The following is an 18,466-nucleotide window of genomic DNA, read 5'->3' as shown; positions in this document are numbered from 1 at the left end:
GAGCTTGAAAATTCAACATTCAGATTGTGCACAAATCCCCTCTTGTGAGCTCCTGCTAACTAAAACCATCTAGATCAATGGGAGAAGTGCTGGCCGCCATAGATCAATGTATGATTGTTGGATATCAATGTCTTCTACTACCGTTATAGCATACTGCCCCCTCCTTTTTGTTGTTTTGTTGGACCAGCACTCCTCCCATTTGACTCCGGTGGTTTAACCCCTTCACGACCGCGGGCAGTAAAATTACGTCCTATTTTAACGTGACTTAACGACCAGGGACGTAATTTTACTGCCTAAACTTCATTTGATTGCCGTGGCCATAGCAACGGCTTTCAAATGATGTCCCCTGCTGTTTCTTACAGCAGGGGACCTTTGCTTGACCCCAGGGGGGGTGGCATCGCCACCCCCTATCGACGATCGCTGTGATTGGCTGTTCAAATCTGAACCGCCAACCACATCGATCGCACTAATTTCGGCAAAAATAATGCCCGAATTAGTGCGATCCTGTGAGATCCAGCTATGAGATGCCGCAGCTGCAGCAGCATATCATAGGTGGACCTCAAACATGCCGCCCCCAGCCCCTGCAGCACTGATTGGAGCGATCGTGCTATGACGCGCAATCGCTCCAATCAGTGTGCAGTGGGGCGGTCTGATCTGCCGGTGGCCGCCCTCCCCAGGCCTGTGCTGGCCTGTGAGCCCTCCCCCAACATGTCTGCAGCGTGGAGTGGCTGGTACTTTTGGTACCACGCCACCGCTGCTGCTGCCGCCGCCGCCTCTGATGTCTCCGCCGCTCCTGCTCCAATGGTAAGTATTCCGCTCCCTGCGCGCTCCCGTGAAGGCCCCTGCCCGTGCCCCCCCCGATCTGCCCCCCTACGCCCCGATCTGCCCCCTACGCCCCGATCTGCCCCCCGGCATCCCGATCTGCGACCACCGCTGCTGCTGAGGTCACCGCTGCTGCTGCAAAGTGAGTACTGTGCTCACTTTGCAGCCCGTGCGCGCTCCCGTGGTGCCCCTGCGCGCTGCCGTGAAGGCCCCTGCCCGTGCCCCCCCCGATCTGCCCCCCTACGCCCCGATCTGCCCCCCTACGCCCCGATCTGCCCCCCGGCATCCCGATCTGCTACCACCGCTGCTGCTGAGGTCACCGCTGCTGCTGCAAAGTGAGTACTGTGCTCACTTTGCAGCCCGTGCGCGCTCCCGTGGTGCCCCTGCGCGCTGCCGTGATAGCCCCTGCCGTGCCCCCCCCGCGATCTGCTCCCCCCAACCACCACCCCCCCCCCCCGACATCCCGATCCGCTCCCCCTGCGATCTGACTGCCTCCCCCATTATTTCTATTCTGCTTCTGCAGCTCCCTCTCCGGTCTCCCCCTCTGCTCTCACCCCCCCCCTCTGCTCTCACCCCACCCCCCCTCTCCCCCTCTGCTCTCCCCCGATGTCCTCTTACCTGTCTTCAGCGGCCTGATCACATCTGCGTCCATCGCTGGGTCCTTCCTGGGCATTCTGCTGATCTGCCTGCTGCTCCTGTAAAGCTGTCCATCTCTCTGCCATATGTTCCTCTGCAGCTCTTCTGGTCAGTGATCCTCCTGCTAGTCCTCTGGGTACTGTGAGTATAACTTTTTTTTTTTTTTCCGTATCCCCTGTCCATTTTTACACCTCATCCGTCCGTGCGTCCCGCCAAGCGCTGATCAGGAATGCAGATAACGGATCGGCATCCCTGCTCAATTTTTGGCGTGACTTTTTTTTTTCCGTATCCCCGACGCTTTTTGTATCGCATCCGTCCGTGCGTCCCGCCAAGCGCTGATCAGGGATGCAGATAACGGATCGGCATCCCTGCTCAATTTTTGGTGTGACTTTTTTTTCCGTATTCACGACGCTTTTTGTATCGCATCCGTCCGTGCGTCCCGCCAAGCGCTGATCAGGGATGCACATAACGGATCGGCATCCCTGCTCAATTTTTGGCGTGACTTTTTTTTCCGTATTCACGACGCTTTTTGTATCGCATCCGTCCGTGCGTCCCGCCAAGCGCTGATCAGGGATGCACATAACGGATCGGCATCCATGGTCAATTTTTGGCGTGACTTTTTTCCGTATTCACGACGCTTTTTGTATCGCATCCGTCCGTGCGTCCCGCCGAGCGCTGATTAGGGATGCAGATAACGGATCGGCATCCCTGCTCAATTTTTGGCGTGACTTTTTTCCGTATTTGCGACGCTTTTTGTATCGCATCCGTCCGTGCGTCCCGCCAAGCGCTGATCAGGGATGCACATAACGTATCTGCATCCATTGTCAATTTTTGCCGTGACTTTTTTTTTTACGTATCCCCGACGCTTTTTTTTATCGCATCCGACCGTGCGTCCTGCAGCGGCCGATCAGTGCACTGCGTCTGTGCGTTTGAAAAGTCAAATGGCGCTCCTTCTCTTCTGAGCCCCGCGATGCGCTCAAACAATTACTTTCCACCACATATGAGGTATCTGTGTACTCAGGAGAAATTGCACAATACGTTTTAGGGTATGTGCGCACGTTGCTTTTTACCTGCTTTTTACCTGCTTTTTTGCTGCTTTTTCTTCTGCGCTGTTTAATGCCAAAATGGATGTGTTCTTCTATTCAAGCAAAGTCTATGGGAATTTGGGTTTCTTGTTCACACTATGTTGTTCAAAATGCTGCCTTTTTGTGGCAGAACTTTGGTCAAAAACTCAGCTTTTCAAAGAAGCAACATGTCAATTGTTTTTGCCATTTGGGTTTTGCACTGCAAAGCTGAGTTTTTGACCAAAGTTCTGCCACAAAAAGGCAGCATTTTGAACAACAATAGTGTGAACAAGAAACCCAAATTCCCATAGACTTTGCTTGAATAGAAGAACACATCCATTTTGGCATTAAACAGCGCAGAAGAAAAAGCAGCAAAAAAGCAGGTAAAAAGCAGGTAAAAAGCAACGTGCGCACATACCCTTATGGTGCATTTTTTCCTGTTACCCTTGTGAAAAAAAAAGCTACCTAGTTGAAGCAACCGTTTTGTGGTAAAAAAAAAATTTTTTCTTTTCACGGCTCAACGCTATAAACTTCTGTGAAGCCCCCAGGTGTTCAAAGTGCTCACCAAACATCTAGAAAAATTATTTGAGGGCTCTAGTTTCCAAAATGGTGTCACTTGTGGGGGAGCTCCACTGTTTAGGCACCATAGGGGGTCTCCAAACGTGACATGGCGTCCGCTAATGATTCCAACCAATTTTGCTGTCAAATGGCGCTCCTTCTCTTCTGAGCCCCGCCATGCGCCCAAACAATTACTTTCCACCACATATGAGGTATCTGCGTACTCAGGAGAAAATGCACAATACATTTTATGGTGCATTTTTTCCTGATAGCCTTGTGAAAAAAAAAGCTACCTAGTTGAAGCAACAGTTTTGTGGTAAAAAAAATTTTTTTTCTTTTCACGGCTCAACGCTATAAACTTCTGTGAAGCCCCCAGGTGTTCAAAGTGCTCACCAAACATCTAGAAAAATTATTTGAGGGCTCTAGTTTCCAAAATGGTGTCACTTGTGGGGGAGCTCCACTGTTTAGGCACCATAGGGGGTCTCCAAACGTGACATGGCGTCCGCTAATGATTCCAACCAATTTTGCTGTCAAATGGCGCTCCTTCTCTTCTGAGCACCGCCATGCGCCCAAACAATTACTTTCCACCACATATGAGGTATCTGCGTACTCAGGAGAAAATGCACAAAACATTTTATGGTGCATTTTTTCCTGATAGCCTTGTGAAAAAAAAAGCTACCTAGTTGAAGCAACCGTTTAGTGGTAAAAATTTTTTTTTTTCTTTTCACGGCTCAACGCTATAAACTTTTGTGAAGCCCCCAGGGGTTCAAAGTGCTCACCAAACATCTAGAAAAATTATTTGAGGCCTCTAGTTTCCAAAATGGGGTCACTTGTGGGGGAGCTCCATTGTTTAGGCACCTCAGGGGGTCTTCAAACCCGACATGGCGTCCGCTAATGAGTGCAGCTAATTTTGCGTTCAAAAATTCAAATGGCGCTCCTTCCCTTCCGAGCTCTGCCGTGCGCCCAAACAATTGATTTTTACCACATATGGGGTATCAGCGTACTCAGGAGAACATGCACAATAAATTGTAGGGTGCACTTTCTCTTTTCTCCCTTGTAAAAATGAAAATTTTATGGCTAAAGTAACATTTTTGTGTTAAAAAGTAAAATTTTCATTTTTTCCTTCCACATTGCTTTGGTTCCTGTGAAGCACCTAAAGGGTTAATAAACTTCTTGGATGTGGTTTTGAGCAGTGTGAGGGGTGTAGTTTTTAGAATGGGGTCACTTTTGGGTATTTTCTGTCGCCTAGGCCTCTCAAAGTCACCTCAAATGTAATGTGGTCCCTAAAAAAATTATTTTGTAAATTTTGTTGGAAAAATGAGAATTTGCTGATGACCTTTGACCCCTTCTAACTTCCTAACGGAAAAAAAATTTGTTTCGAAAATTGCGCTGATGTAAAGTAGACAAGTGGGAAATGTTATTTAGTAACTATTTTGTGTGACATATCTCTCAGATTTATGGGCATAAATTTTCAAAGTTTGAAATTTGCGAAATTTTCAAAATTTTCGCCAAATTTCCTAAATTTTCACAAATAAACGCAAAACATATCGGCCTAAATTTACCACTGACATGAAGTACAATATGTCACGAAAAAACAATCTCAGAATCGCCAGGATCCGTTGAAGCGTTCCAGAGTTATAACCTGTCAAAGTGACACTGGTCAGAATTGCAAAAAATGGCCCGGTCATTAGGGTGTTTTAGTGGCCGGGGGTGAAGGGGTTAAATTAGTAGAGAATGCCAAAGGGCCTCTGCGTATCTTTCACCTCTGCTCAGTAGTGACGGGCAGTCCGTCTCTTTTTGGTGATCCAGCTTGCTTGACTTTGCCCACAAAAAAAAAAAAAAAAGATTTGGTTCTTTTGGATCCCTATTAATTCTGTGTTCCTCCTGGATGAACATATATTTAGATGATGTTAACACGGCCGAAACCCTGCCCTCCACAGGTGAAACCTTGCCTAACTTCAGGCAGCCAATTTAATTGACAAGTGGGCGGGATTAGTTAGGATATACTGGGTTTCTACTGTCAAACATAGTGATTTTACCCCTATTACGAGGATGTAGCGCCTCACTGGGGTGCTGGATCCCGTTGATCACAGTAAGGAGCCGGACTTTTGTCTCGGATCGGTCCTGAATGACCCCTCTCTACTGCTCAGTGCTCGTAGCCTTAGGACATGTGGAAGGTGAAGTGTGCAGCTCCTTTCACGTGGTGCTGTATGGAGGCCATTACCTCTGTGCAGGTGAGGTGGCCTGGCCGGATGCTGTGGTCGCTCCCCCTGCTTTTGTGCTATCTTTGGTGAAGTGGTTGGCACCTTTTAGGACGGACCCACTGAGCGCTTCAGCATGGCATGGTCCTGGGCTTCATACAATCTGAGCTTATGTTCATTTTCGTACATTTTTTTTCTTAGTTGCTGTCAATTTATGATTTTTGGATGTGGGGTCCATGTCTTTTTTTTGCAGTTACAGCAGTTTATCAGCCACAATGCTGACATACACTTCCTGACCTTCAATGTAGTCACAAGGTGGATGAATTATAATACCTTCACTCTCAAAAATGTATAAAATAAAAACAATAAGTTACAGCTAGCCATACCCTTAATAAAAATGGCGGCGGCGCAACGACATTATGGTCACGTGCTCCGTCTAATTCTCGCGGTTTCTTCCCAACTTCCGCCCTGCTTAGCTTTGGTTCCTATTGGCTGGCGCTGTCCGCCTATAGGAGAGACACATTTTGAACTCGCGTGTGATTTGAATTTGTTGTGAAGGAGGTTGGTGACATGGTGCGCGGCGGCTGTTAGAGCTTCGGATCGCGGCCATGGACGGACACGGCTGTGCGCAGTAAGTGCTCCTCCTGCTGCGGGGCATGGGAGTCTCTGCAGGGCGAGCCTGTGACCATCGGCACCTTCATATCATCGGCGTGCTGGGAGTTATAGTTCTGCAGATGCCAAAATCCAGCATGAGCAGCCAAGGGGTTCCACGTACCTGTTTTGTTCGGCTGCTGGTACAAGTAGTATTGTCATCCTGTGCCTTGTGGTTCTCCCCGTGCTCTGCGCTGTGACGCTCCTGGTGCGTGTGGTTCTCCCCGTGCTCTGCGCTGTGACGCTCCTGGTACGTGTGGTTCTCCTCGTACTCTGCGCTGTGACGCTCCTGGTACGTGTGGTTCTCCCCGTGCTCTGCGCTGTGATGCTCCTGGTACGTGTGGTTCTCCCCGTGCTCTGCGCTGTGACGCTCCTGGTACGTGTGGTTCTCCCCGTGCTCTGCGCTGTGACGCTCCTGGTACGTGTGGTTCTCCCCGTACTCTGCGCTGTGACGCTCCTGGTACGTGTGGTTCTGCCCGTGCTCTGCGCTGTGACGCTCCTGGTACGTGTGGTTCTGCCCGTGCTCTGCGCTGTGACGCTCCTGGTGCGTGTGGTTCTCCCCATACTCTGCGCTGTGACGCTCCTGGTACGTGTGGTTCTCCCCGTACTCTGCGCTGTGACGCTCCTGGTACGTGTGGTTCTCCCCGTGCTCTGCGCTGTGACGCTCCTGGTACGTGTGGTTCTCCCCGTACTCTGCGCTGTGACGCTCCTGGTACGTGTGGTTCTCCCCGTGCTCTGCGCTGTGACGCTCCTGGTACGTGTGGTTCTCCCCGTGCTCTGCGCTGTGACGCTCCTGGTACGTGTGGTTCTCCCCGTGCTCTGCGCTGTGACGCTCCTGGTACGTGTGGTTCTCCCCGTACTCTGCGCTGTGACGCTCCTGGTACGTGTGGTTCTCCCCGTGCTCTGCGCTGTGGCGCTCCTGGTACGTGTGGTTCTCCCCGTGCTCTGCGCTGTGACGCTCCTGGTACGTGTGGTTCTCCCCGTGCTCTGCGCTGTGACGCTCCTGGTACGTGTGGTTCTCCCCGTGCTCTGCGCTGTGACGCTCCTGGTACGTGTGGTTCTCCCCATACTCTGTGCTATGATGCTCCTGGTACGTGTGGTTCTCCCCGCGCTGTGATGCTCCTGGTACGTGTGGTTCTCCTCGTACTCTGCGCTGTGACGCCCCTGGTACGTATGGTTCTCCCCGTACTCTGCGCTGTGACGCTCCTGGTACGTGTGGTTCTCCCCGTGCTCTGCGTGATGACGCTCCTGGTACGTGTGGTTCTCCCCGTACTCTGCGCTGTGACGCTCCTGGTACGTGTGGTTCTCCCCGTACTCTGCGTGATGACGCTCCTGGTACGTATGGTTCTCCCCGTACTCTGCGCTGTGACGCTCCTGGTACGTGTGGTTCTCCCCGTACTCTGTGCTATGATGCTCTTGGTACGTGTGGTTTTTCCTGTGCTCTGTGCTGTTATTATCCTGGTACGTGTGGTTCTCCTCGTACTCTGCGCTGTGATGCTCCTGGTACGTGTGGTTCTCCCCGTGCTCTGCGTGATGACGCTCCTGGTACGTGTGGTTCTCCCCGTGCTCTGCGTGGTGACGCTCCTGGTACGTGTGGTTCTCCCCATACTCTGTGCTATGATGCTCCTGGTACGTGTGGTTCTCCCCGCGCTCTGCGCTGTGATGCTCCTGGTACGTGTGGTTCTCCTCGTACTCTGCGCTGTGACGCCCCTGGTACGTATGGTTCTCCCCGTACTCTGCGCTGTGACGCTCCTGGTACGTGTGGTTCTCCCCGTGCTCTGCGTGATGACGCTCCTGGTACGTGTGGTTCTCCCCGTGCTCTGCGTGGTGACGCTCCTGGTACGTGTGGTTCTCCCCGTGCTCTGTGCTGTGACGCTCCTGGTACGTGTGGTTCTCCCCGTGCTCTGCGTTGTGACGCTCCTGGTACGTGTGGTTCTCCCCGTGCTCTGCGCTGTGACGCTCCTGGTACGTGTGGTTCTCCCCGTGCTTTGCGCTGTGACGCTCCTGGTACGTGTGGTTCTCCCCGTGCTCTGCGTGATGACGCTCCTGGTACGTGTGGTTCTCCCCGTGCTCTGCGTGATGACGCTCCTGGTACGTGTGGTTCTCCCCGTACTCTGTGCTATGATGCTCCTGGTACGTGTGGTTCTCCCCGTGCTCTGCGCTGTGATACTCCTGGTACGTGTGGTTCTCCCCGTGCTCTGCGCTGTGACGCTCCTGGTACGTGTGGTTCTCCCCGTGCTCTGCGTGATGACGCTCCTGGTACGTGTGGTTCTCCCCGTACTCTGTGCTATGATGCTCCTGGTACGTGTGGTTCTCCCCGTGCTCTGCGCTGTGATACTCCTGGTACGTGTGGTTCTCCCCGTGCTCTGCACTGTGACGCTCCTGGTACGTGTGGTTCTCCCTGTGTGCTGTGACGCTCCTGCTCCCCCCCCCCCCACAATCTGCTGCTTCCAGATCTTCCAGGGGCCCATAGTAAACCGTTTTTGTGGCTGAGACCCCACAACACTGTGCTCCTCGCTGGTCGTTATCCAGTGTTGTAGCTCGGATGCCACGCACTGGGTCCTGAGTTCCTGAGTGCTGGTGTCTGACCATCAATGTCAGTCCTGGACGACTTTATCGAGATGCTGAAACTTATAAAATGGCTATTTACCTGCAGACATAGTGAGAATCTGCAATTTAATGATGTTTGAATTATAGGGGTTTTCCTACAAAGTTACTCTTAATCAATAGATCTTGGAATTATAAGTTCCACAATTAGATGTTAAAAAAAAAAATATTAAAAATGTTCCTGTTCTGAGGTAATCTTTCTCCCGTCTTACACTCCGTCTTTCTTTGTCGCTCCATTGGGAGACCCAGACAATTGGGGTGTATAGCTTCTGCCTCCGGAGGCCACACAAAGTATTACACTTTAAAAAGTGTAACCCCTCCCCTCTGCCTATACACCCTCCCGTGGATCACGGGCTCCTCAGTTTTATGCTTTGTGTGGAAGGAGGCACACATCCACTCATGCATTCTCATACTTAGTTATGTCGGTTGGAAGAAAAGAGGGCCCCCACGGGGCCCCCGGCATGTTTCCACTATGTCGGCGGTGTTGTTAAGGTTGAAGTACCCATTGCGGGTACAGAGGCTGGAGCCACATGCCGTCTCTTTCACCATCCCTTAAGCGGCTCTGGGAGAAGTGGGATCCTAAGCGGTCATCCATTTACTGGGACCGTGCTCCATCCGCAGCCCCTGTGGGAACCTGCCGGATTGGAGCCTCTTCAACCTCAGGGACCGGGCCCTGCAACTCAAAGGTACTCTGTGTCCCCATAGGGGACTGTGCAGGGAGCGCACCTTCTTCCCGGAAGCCGCGGCGGCTGCTGAATTCAGGAGGCCGGTGGACTTCTGCGCCGACCGTGCCTGCTTGTCGGGCGCGGTCTCAAATTTAGTCCCCGGCTTCATCGCGGCCTAGTCGCAAAAATCCCGCCCCCGGGCCTGCCTGTCAGGGGTAAGGGCGGGATTACCGACCTGACGTCGGATGTGAGGGCTGGAGCATCCTGCATGTTTCCTCCCCCCTCACTGATCACTGTGGGGACCCCAGATTCTTGCACTTTTGCTGGCGCCACCCACGGCTCCACTCCTCCCCTGAGAGCTCCGGCAGCCATTTTTTGGCATTCTGCTGGTTGAGGATTCTCAGTGAACAGCTCTGCAGCTCTGAGGGATCCAAGGCAGGGAATCTGGAGGACACACTCCGCTCGTTAGCGGTCGGTAAGCCACACCGGTCACCCGGTGCTGGTCCCCCTAGGGTGCCGGATTAGATACGTATATATCTATATCTATCTATTCGGTCGGGCTGTATACCCCTTTCCCATATACCCTCAGTGATCACTCTCCTAGGAGACAACAGCATGTCGTCCACAAGGAGCAAAGCTGCTAAGGCACAGGGTTTTTTTGCGGCCTGTACCTCTTGTGGGGCTATGTTACCTGCGGGTTCCACCTACCCTCACTGTGAGCAATGCTCGACCCCCTGTTTCGCTTGCTCAGCCGGAGCCTCGGACACTGGTGGGCCCCTCGGCTCATGTAGACCTCCCTGCTCCCCCTGACCAGGCTGCAGGGACAGAGTTCTCCTCTTTTGCTGAGAAACTCTCTGAGTCACTTTCTCAATCCATTGCACAGTCTATGGACAAATGGTCTTCTAAGCTGCAAGAGGCTTTGCAGTCCAGACCGGACCCTTCACAGGCCCCGGCCCCTGTTGGCTCGTCGCCTCCAGGCCCCTCTCGGTCCGCGCCACAGCGCGCTCATAGGTTGGCCCCTCAGTCTCAGGCGGAGGACTCCTGCCCGGACCGCAGCCCCCGACCGGCTAAGTGGTCTCGCTGGGACTTTTCCCCGACTTCCTCTCGCTGCTCGGGATCCCAGCTTGAGGACTCTCTGGAGGACGAGGCGGATGTCGCAGCTCAGGGCTCTGACCCTGACGTCGCCCTTAACCTTGATACACCTGAGGGGGACGCGTTAGTAAATGATCTTATCTCGTCCATCAACCAGGTGTTGGATCTCTCTCCCCCGCCTCCTCCTGTAGAGGAGTCGGCGTCTCAGCAGGAGAAACACCAGTTTCGGTTCCCCAAACGTACACGCAATACATTTTTTGATCACTCTAACTTCAGGGACGCTGTCCAGAAGCCCAGAGCGGTCCCGGACAAGCGCTTTACTAAGCGCCTCACTGACACGCGTTACCCCTTCCCATCTGAAGTCGTTAAGGGTTGGGCTCACTGTCCCAAGGTGGATCCTCCAGTCTCAAGATTGGCAGCTAGATCCGTGGTGTCGGTTGCAGATGGCTCATCGCTAAAAGATGCCACTGACACAGATTGAGCTCCTGGTGAAGTCCATCTATGAGGCCACGGGCGCGTCTTTTGCCCCGGCCTTAGCTTGGAGTGCCCACACGGTTGCAATCTCGGCTTGTCTGACTGAGATTAATGCTGTCACACGTAATTCTGCTCCGCAAGTTGCGTCTTTGACCTCTCAGGCGTTAGCCTTTTCATCCTACGCCATGAACGCCGTCCTGGACTCTGCTAGCCGTACAGCGGTAGCATCCGCTAACTCTGTGGCAGTCCGCATCGCCATGTGGCTGCGCGAATGGAAGGAAGATTCGGCTTCCAAGAGGTTCTTAACCGGTTTGCCGTTTTCTGGCGACCGTTTGTTTGGCGAACGATTGGATGAGATTATTAAGGAATCCAAAGGAAAGGATTCCTCCTTACCCCAGGCCAAACCTAAGAGACCTCAACAGAAAAAGGTTCAATCGAGATTTCGGTCCTTTCGTCCCTCCGCCAAGTCCCAATCCTCTTCGTCCAACAGGCCGGAGAAAGGCCAGAGGAACTCCTATGCGTGGCGATCCAAGTCTCGCCCACAAAAGGCCGCAGGAGGCACTGCCTCCAAGACTGCTTCCTCATGACTCTCGGCCTCCCCTGACCGCATCCTCGGTCGGTGGCAGGCTCTCCCGCTTTGGAGACGCCTGGTGGCCACATGTTCAAGACCGATGGGTGAGAGACATTCTGTCTCATGGTTACAGGATAGAGTTCAGCTCTCGTCCTGCGGCTCGCTTCTTCAGAACCTCTCCAACCCCTGCTCAGGCCGACGCACTTTTTCAGGCAGTAGCCGCTCTAAAGATGGAAGGAGTTGTTATCCCCGTTCCCCTTCAGGAACGTGGTCGCGGATTTTACTCCAACTTGTTCGTGGTGCCAAAAAAGGACGGGTCATTCCGTCCTGTTCTGGACCTCAAGCTGCTCAACAGACATGTGAGAACCAGACGGTTCCGGATGGAATCTCTCCGCTCGGTCATCGCCTCTGTGGCGCCCCTGACCTGGTCAGGCACCACTGAGTACTGCACCCATACTGGGGACAGTACAATACAGGTAATCCAGAAGGCTGACCGAGGTGTGACTACACAGGCGCATAGTGATCAGGTCCCGCACATGTACCTATGAGAGGACCCCTGGGGATCCCAGGAGGGGGAAAAGCCTTCACCTTCACTGGAATAGTGGAGGGGGCCAAAAGCCTCCATCTCCTCTCAAGGGGTGTGGTAAGAGAGTCTGGTTGCTAGGTGGCGTAGGCAAGAACAGGAGAGGAGGAGCAGTGAGCCGGTTCAGTGCAGTGCAGAGTCCAGGGAGCTCCGAGAGGAGCTGACCCCTACCCCTGGGGCTGTTGCAGTCTGACAGCGCCCGCGCAGTGGCTACCGACGGGGGAGAACGGTCACCTAGGAGTGCTACCCGAAACCCGTCTCCAGCTAAAGAGAGAGCACAGAGTGGGAAGTAAGGAGACTGCTAGGGAGTACCAGGCCCAAACGGGCGGCAGATCCCGGAGCGGGGATAGATCCACCTTTCCTTGCTAAACCTGCCGGTGTGGGGCCCTCAAAGCCCACACCACAACACCTAAAAGCCGTAGCCACAGTTAGGGCCCATAGTTCACAGGAGGCAAGCAGCTGGAGTGATCTGGCCCAGGCAACAAGCAAACGGCAAACGAAGGGGAGAGAGGCTTCAGCAACTTCCCTGGGTGACCCCCATAGGGACTAAAAGTCGGGGTTACCCCAAACCACCAAGGGCTAAGGAAGGCGAGTTGGTAGTCACCATCAGAAGTCAGCCTGAAGGATACCTGGTTCCAGCCTGGTTCATCCCAGCTACGCCCGGGTTACTCACCCTGCCACCTGAAGTGAGTAAAACCCCTGAAAGACATCCTGCGTGTGTGGAGTTATTCTGCACCTTGTGGTACTACGCACCTACACAGGGCCCTGGGGCTTGCCTCACTCTCAGGAGGCTATTCCAACTAACTGCACTCACCATCAGCCCCAGGCATCCCTTAATCTGCAGTGGCGGTCCCCACTGACCGCAATTCTGAGAGTGGCGTCACGACAAATAGAAGATTTCCTACCTGTGACAGGATCCAGCAGAGTGGAGTCCCTGAAGGTAATGCACCGACACAGCGGTCTCGGGGCTTCACATCTGGCGTCACGAACAGGATAAGGACTAGACCTGTCCAGACAGGTGACCATGTGCCTGGGCGGTCCGCTTGAAAAATTGGAAGCGCCGCCATATTGCCACCATGAAGAGCGCGCTGAAAAACAACAGCAGCCCGCGCTGGGAGAAGTTACCGCCCACGAAGAGGTGTGGCTACCCAGAGATCCCCTGCAGAGTTCTGACCTCGCTTGTGAAGAGAGCGGAAGCGTCCAGAGACGGCGGAACGGAAAAGAAGCCAGCAGCTTGTTGTTAGAGAAGATGGCGTCTGAATGCAGAAACCCAGAGCCAGGCTCCGCTGCCTGGTGGTGTCGGGAGCTCGCCGAGTTCTGCGATCAACTGGAGGACAGGGTCGGAAGGCTGATCAGAGAGGGACGTGCGGAGTTCCTGGGAATGACCGCGGCGGTTCAGGCCTATGAAGAGAGAGCCGCGCGCCGAGTGCCAGACCGGGCGGTGACGACTCAGACCCCGATGCTGCCACCGATGGGTGAGTCCAGTGATGCCCCTGCCAGCGCGAGTGCCCCGACCCCTGCTGCCATGTCCGCGGTCCCTGAAGAGGCGTCCGGCGCGGCGACGCTGAAGCAGGCCGCAGCCACGCCAGGTGCAGCCCGCCAAGCTCAGGCCGCCGCAGCGATGCCCTGCTCGGCCCACCAAGACCCGGTCCCTGCAGCGACGCCCAGTCCGGCCCGCAGAGAACCGGCTGCCACCGCGACCCTCATCCGCGCCGCAGGTGTGACGCTGACCCAGGCCGCCGCCATGCTAGGCCCGGCCCGCCGAGACCCTACCGCAGCCGCAACGCTCGTCCGCGCCGCAAGTGAGGTGCTGAACCAGGCCGCAGCCCCGTCAGGTGCGGCCCGCCAAGCCCAGATCGCTGCAGCGACGCCCAGCCCAGCCTGCAAAGACCCCATCGCAGCTGCGACGCCGATCCAAGCTGCGCCAGAAACGCCCATCCAGGCCGCCGCCATGCCAGGCGCGGCCCGCCAAGACCAGGCCGCCGCCATACCAGGCGCGGCCCGCCAAGATAAGATTGCATCACCATTTACCCCGGCCTGCAAGGCCAGAGCAGACACCGCTCCCCAGTCCAAGGAAGTCCCTGCAAGGAAATCCCTGGTAGGTGAGGACCCCGCATACTGGCAGCTGAAGGCTGACCTGGAGGCCAAGTTCCCACAGGAGATGGTGGACCGGTACATGCTCCCTCCGCATACCCCCAAGACGACTCCTGCAGCAACCATGCCAGAGAGATCCCCGCCTGGGCCGGCTGAAGAGCACCCATCCCCAGCACTGCCACCACCGGAGTGCTCAGAAGAACTAAGGGGGAGGGGAGGCCGGGAAGCTGAGGAGCTGACTCAGGAGCCACCAGCAGTTGACCCATACCCAGAGCCGGAGATGTTGCCATATTCTCGCTGGGATGAAGAGGAAGACTTGTCCAGCAACCTCACCTGGGAGCCTGCCAGCAGTGAAGCAGCCACCCAGCAGAACCCAGCCCGTAGGACACGGCGCCGCAGTAGAACCCAGTCTTTCCCTGCACCGCAATCTCCAGAGCAAAGAGATGAAATAACGGCCAGAGACCTACAGGAGAAACGGTTCCTGAGAAGAGCCAAAGCCCAGGTCAGAGGACCCCTTTGTAGAGGAATTGTGGAAGACTTTAGCCTAAAGTCAGGATACGGATTCATCGTTGCACCTGGTATGAAGGAAGGTATCTTCGTCAATAGAAGAGACGTGAGAGCTCATTTGCCCAGAGGACATCCTGGAAGAAACTTAAAGATGGGAGACACAGTGCAGTTTACTATGCATCAAGGCGAAAGAGGCTGGTATGCGCTAGATGTAGCACCATGTACCAGCAAACCCCATAGCCATCCCATGCTACAAGATAAAGAAACAGACGAAGACAGAGAAAGAAAAGACAAGGAACCTACTGATGAGACTACCACTGATGACGACAGAGAGCGAGAAACCAACAGGTGCCGCAGCCCTACAGGCCCAAGCCCTGGTGAGGAGGAATCCATGTAAATAACATAAGAAATACAGCAAGTTACCAGTTTTGAAGTTTTGCAACGTTTTAAAGTTTAAGTATGTGCCCACATAAACTAATGTGAGAAATGAACCTTAAGGCTATGAACTGGCTATAGCCACAAACTCTCGCAGTGTAAATAGTTACACCAGAGGGTACCACCACCAGAGTCAGCCTGTTTAGGGGCTTGGCTCGTCTGCAACCAGGGAGCACGTCCGTATATAGGGCCTTGGCTTACCTGCAACCAGAGAGCATGCCTGTTTATGGGGTCTGGCTCTCCACCACAAAGAGGGTACCTGGTCAGCACCAACTGTGGAGGCCGCCTCTGGATCCTGCCAGAAGTGGCTGAAGGCGCGGCTTCACCAGGCCAGGTATGCCCTGAAGACCACTAGACCATGGAAGCCGCCTCTACATCCTGCCAGAAGTGGCTGAAGGCGCGGCCAACGTGAGAGGGTTTTGGGTGGGTTAACGGACTTGTGGGTGGAGGGTGGTGATGTATGGTACCTGGTGGTTTTAAAATGTTTTACGATGTTTTAATGTTTTATGCATTTTAAAATGTTGTCTTGCAGCCCGAGGACGTGCTGGTGATAACTAAGGGGGAATGTGGCGCCCCTGACCTGGTCAGGCACCACTGAGTACTGCACCCATACTGGGGACAGTACAATACAGGTAATCCAGAAGGCTGACCGAGGTGTGACTACACAGGCGCATAGTGATCAGGTCTCGCACATGTACCTATGAGAGGACCCCTGGGGATCCCAGGAGGGGGAAAAGCCTTCACCTTCACTGGAATAGTGGAGGGGGCCAAAAGCCTCCATCTCCTCTCAAGGGGTGTGGTAAGAGAGTCTGGTTGCTAGGTGGCGTAGGCAAGAACAGGAGAGGAGGAGCAGTGAGCCGGTTCAGTGCAGTGCAGAGTCCAGGGAGCTCCGAGAGGAGCTGACCCCTACCCCTGGGGCTGTTGCAGTCTGACAGCGCCCGCGCAGTGGCTACCGACGGGGGAGAACGGTCACCTAGGAGTGCTACCCGAAACCCGTCTCCAGCTAAAGAGAGAGCACAGAGTGGGAAGTAAGGAGACTGCTAGGGAGTACCAGGCCCAAACGGGCGGCAGATCCCGGAGCGGGGATAGATCCACCTTTCCTTGCTAAACCTGCCGGTGTGGGGCCCTCAAAGCCCACACCACAACACCTAAAAGCCGCAGCCACGTAGCCACAGTTAGGGCCCATAGTTCACAGGAGGCAAGCAGCTGGAGTGATCTGGCCCAGGCAACAAGCAAACGGCAAACGAAGGGGAGAGAGGCTTCAGCAACTTCCCTGGGTGACCCCCATAGGGACTAAAAGTCGGGGTTACCCCAAACCACCAAGGGCTAAGGAAGGCGAGTTGGTAGTCACCATCAGAAGTCAGCCTGAAGGATACCTGGTTCCAGCCTGGTTCATCCCAGCTACGCCCGGGTTACTCACCCTGCCACCTGAAGTGAGTAAAACCCCTGAAAGACATCCTGCGTGTGTGGAGTTATTCTGCGCCTTGTGGTACTACGCACCTACACAGGGCCCTGGGGCTTGCCTCACTCTCAGGAGGCTATTCCAACTAACTGCACTCACCATCAGCCCCAGGCATCCCTTAATCTGCAGTGGCGGTCCCCACTGACCGCAATTCTGAGAGTGGCGTCACGACAAATAGAAGATTTCCTACCTGTGACAGGATCCAGCAGAGTGGAGTCCCTGAAGGTAATGCACCGACACAGCGGTCTCGGGGCTTCACACCTCAATGTCACAAGGAGACTTCCTAGCATCGATCGACATCAAGGATGCTTATCTCCATGTACCGATCGCACCCGAGCATCAACGTTTCCTGCGTTTCACTATCGGGGACGAACACCTCCAGTTCGTGGCATTGCCTTTCGGCTTGGTGACAGCACCACGGGTTTTCACCAAAGTCATGGCATCCGTTGTGGCAGTCCTGCATTCTCAGGGCCACTCGGTGATTCCCTACTTGGACGATCTCCTAGTCAGGGCCCCGTCTCGGGTGGCGTGTCAACAAAGTCTATCTGTCGCTCTGGCGACTCTCCAGCGGTTCGGGTGGATCATCAACTTCCCGAAATCCAAGTTGACACCGACCCAATCACTGACGTACCTTGGGATGGAGTTTCATACCCAGCAAGCGTTAGTCAAGCTTCCGACAGACAAACAGCTTTCTCTGCAGGCAGGGGTGCAATCCCTTCTTCGGAGTCAGTCACACCCCTTAAGGCGCCTCATGCACTTCCTGGAGAAGATGGTGGCAGCTATAGAGGCAGTCCCGTTCGCGCAATTCCATCTTCGGCCACTCCAATGGGACATTCTCCGCAAATGGGACAGGAGTTCGGCTTCCCTCGACAGGAACGTCTCTTTCCCTTGCAACCAAGACGTCACTTCAGTGGTGGCTCCTTCCCAACTCTCTGTCGCAGGGAAAATCCTTCCTGCCCCCAACCTGGGCTGTAGTCACCACGGACGCGAGCCTGTCAGGGTGGGGAGCGGTTTTTCTCCACCACAGGGCTCAGGGAACCTGGACTCCGATAGTCATCCCTTCAGATCAATATTCTGGAAATAAGGGCAGTGTATCTAGCCCTATTGGCTTTTCATCGGTGGCTGGAGGGCAGGCAGATCCGTATCCAGTCGGACAACGCCACTGCCGTCGCATACATCAACCACCAAGGCGGCACTCGCAGTCGTCAAGCCTTCCAGGAAGTCCGACGGATTCTGCAGTGGGTGGAAGCCACAGCTTCCACCATCTCCGCAGTTCACATTTCGGGCGTAGAGAACTGGGAAGCAGATTTTCTCAGTCGTCAGGGCATGGACGCGGGGGAATGGTCTCTGCACCCAGACGTGTTTCGAGAGATCTGTCGCCGCTGGGGAACGCCGGACGTCGATCTCATGGCGTCACGACACAACAACAAAGTCCCGGCATTCATGGCACGGTCTCAGGATCACAAAGCTCTGGCGGCGGACGCGTTAGTTCAGGATTGGTCGCAGTTTCGACTGCCTTATGTGTTTCCTCCTCTGGCGATGCTGCCCAGAGTGTTACGCAAGATCAGGTCCGACTGCCGTCGCGCCATTCTCGTCGCTCCAGACTGGCCGAGGCGGTCGTGGTACCCGGATCTGTGGCATCTCACGGTGGGTCAACCGTGGGCGCTTCCAGACCGCCCAGACTTGCTGTCACAAGGCCCGTTTTTCCATCTGAATTCTGTGGCTCTCAACCTGACTGTGTGGCCATTGAGTCCTGGCTCCTAGCGTCTTCAGGGTTATCTCAGGATGTCATTGCCACCATGAGACAGGCCAGGAAGCCTACGTCCGCCAAGATCTATTATAGGTCTTGGCAAATCTTCCTATCCTGGTGCGCTAATAACGGTTTTACTCCATGGCCGTTTGCCTTACCCACTTTTCTTTCATTTCTTCAATCCGGAATGGATAAGGGTTTGTCACTTAGCTCTCTCAAGGGCCAAGTATCGGCGCTCTCCGTGTTTTTTCAAAAGCGCCTAGCCAGGCTTCCGCAGGTCCGCACGTTCCTGCA

General features: G+C 54.5%; 1 protein-coding gene across 1 annotated transcript in view; it reads left to right on the top strand.

The window, feature by feature from the left end:
• The first annotated feature begins 5,826 nt into the window (after positions 1-5,826).
• BUB1 (BUB1 mitotic checkpoint serine/threonine kinase) overlaps positions 5,827-18,466 on the top strand; it is a 228,455-nt gene continuing 215,815 nt past the window's right edge. The window contains exon 1 of the mRNA XM_075339584.1: positions 5,827-5,912. Coding sequence (XP_075195699.1) covers positions 5,890-5,912 — 23 coding nt within the window. The 5' untranslated portion in view covers positions 5,827-5,889. The remainder of the gene's footprint in view (positions 5,913-18,466) is intronic.

This window comes from Anomaloglossus baeobatrachus, chromosome 3, assembly GCF_048569485.1.
Source record: "Anomaloglossus baeobatrachus isolate aAnoBae1 chromosome 3, aAnoBae1.hap1, whole genome shotgun sequence".
Classification (NCBI taxonomy): Eukaryota; Metazoa; Chordata; class Amphibia; order Anura; family Aromobatidae; genus Anomaloglossus; species Anomaloglossus baeobatrachus.
The sequence above is the reverse complement of the archived record's forward strand: the minus strand, read 5'-3'. Positions and strand labels throughout refer to the sequence as shown.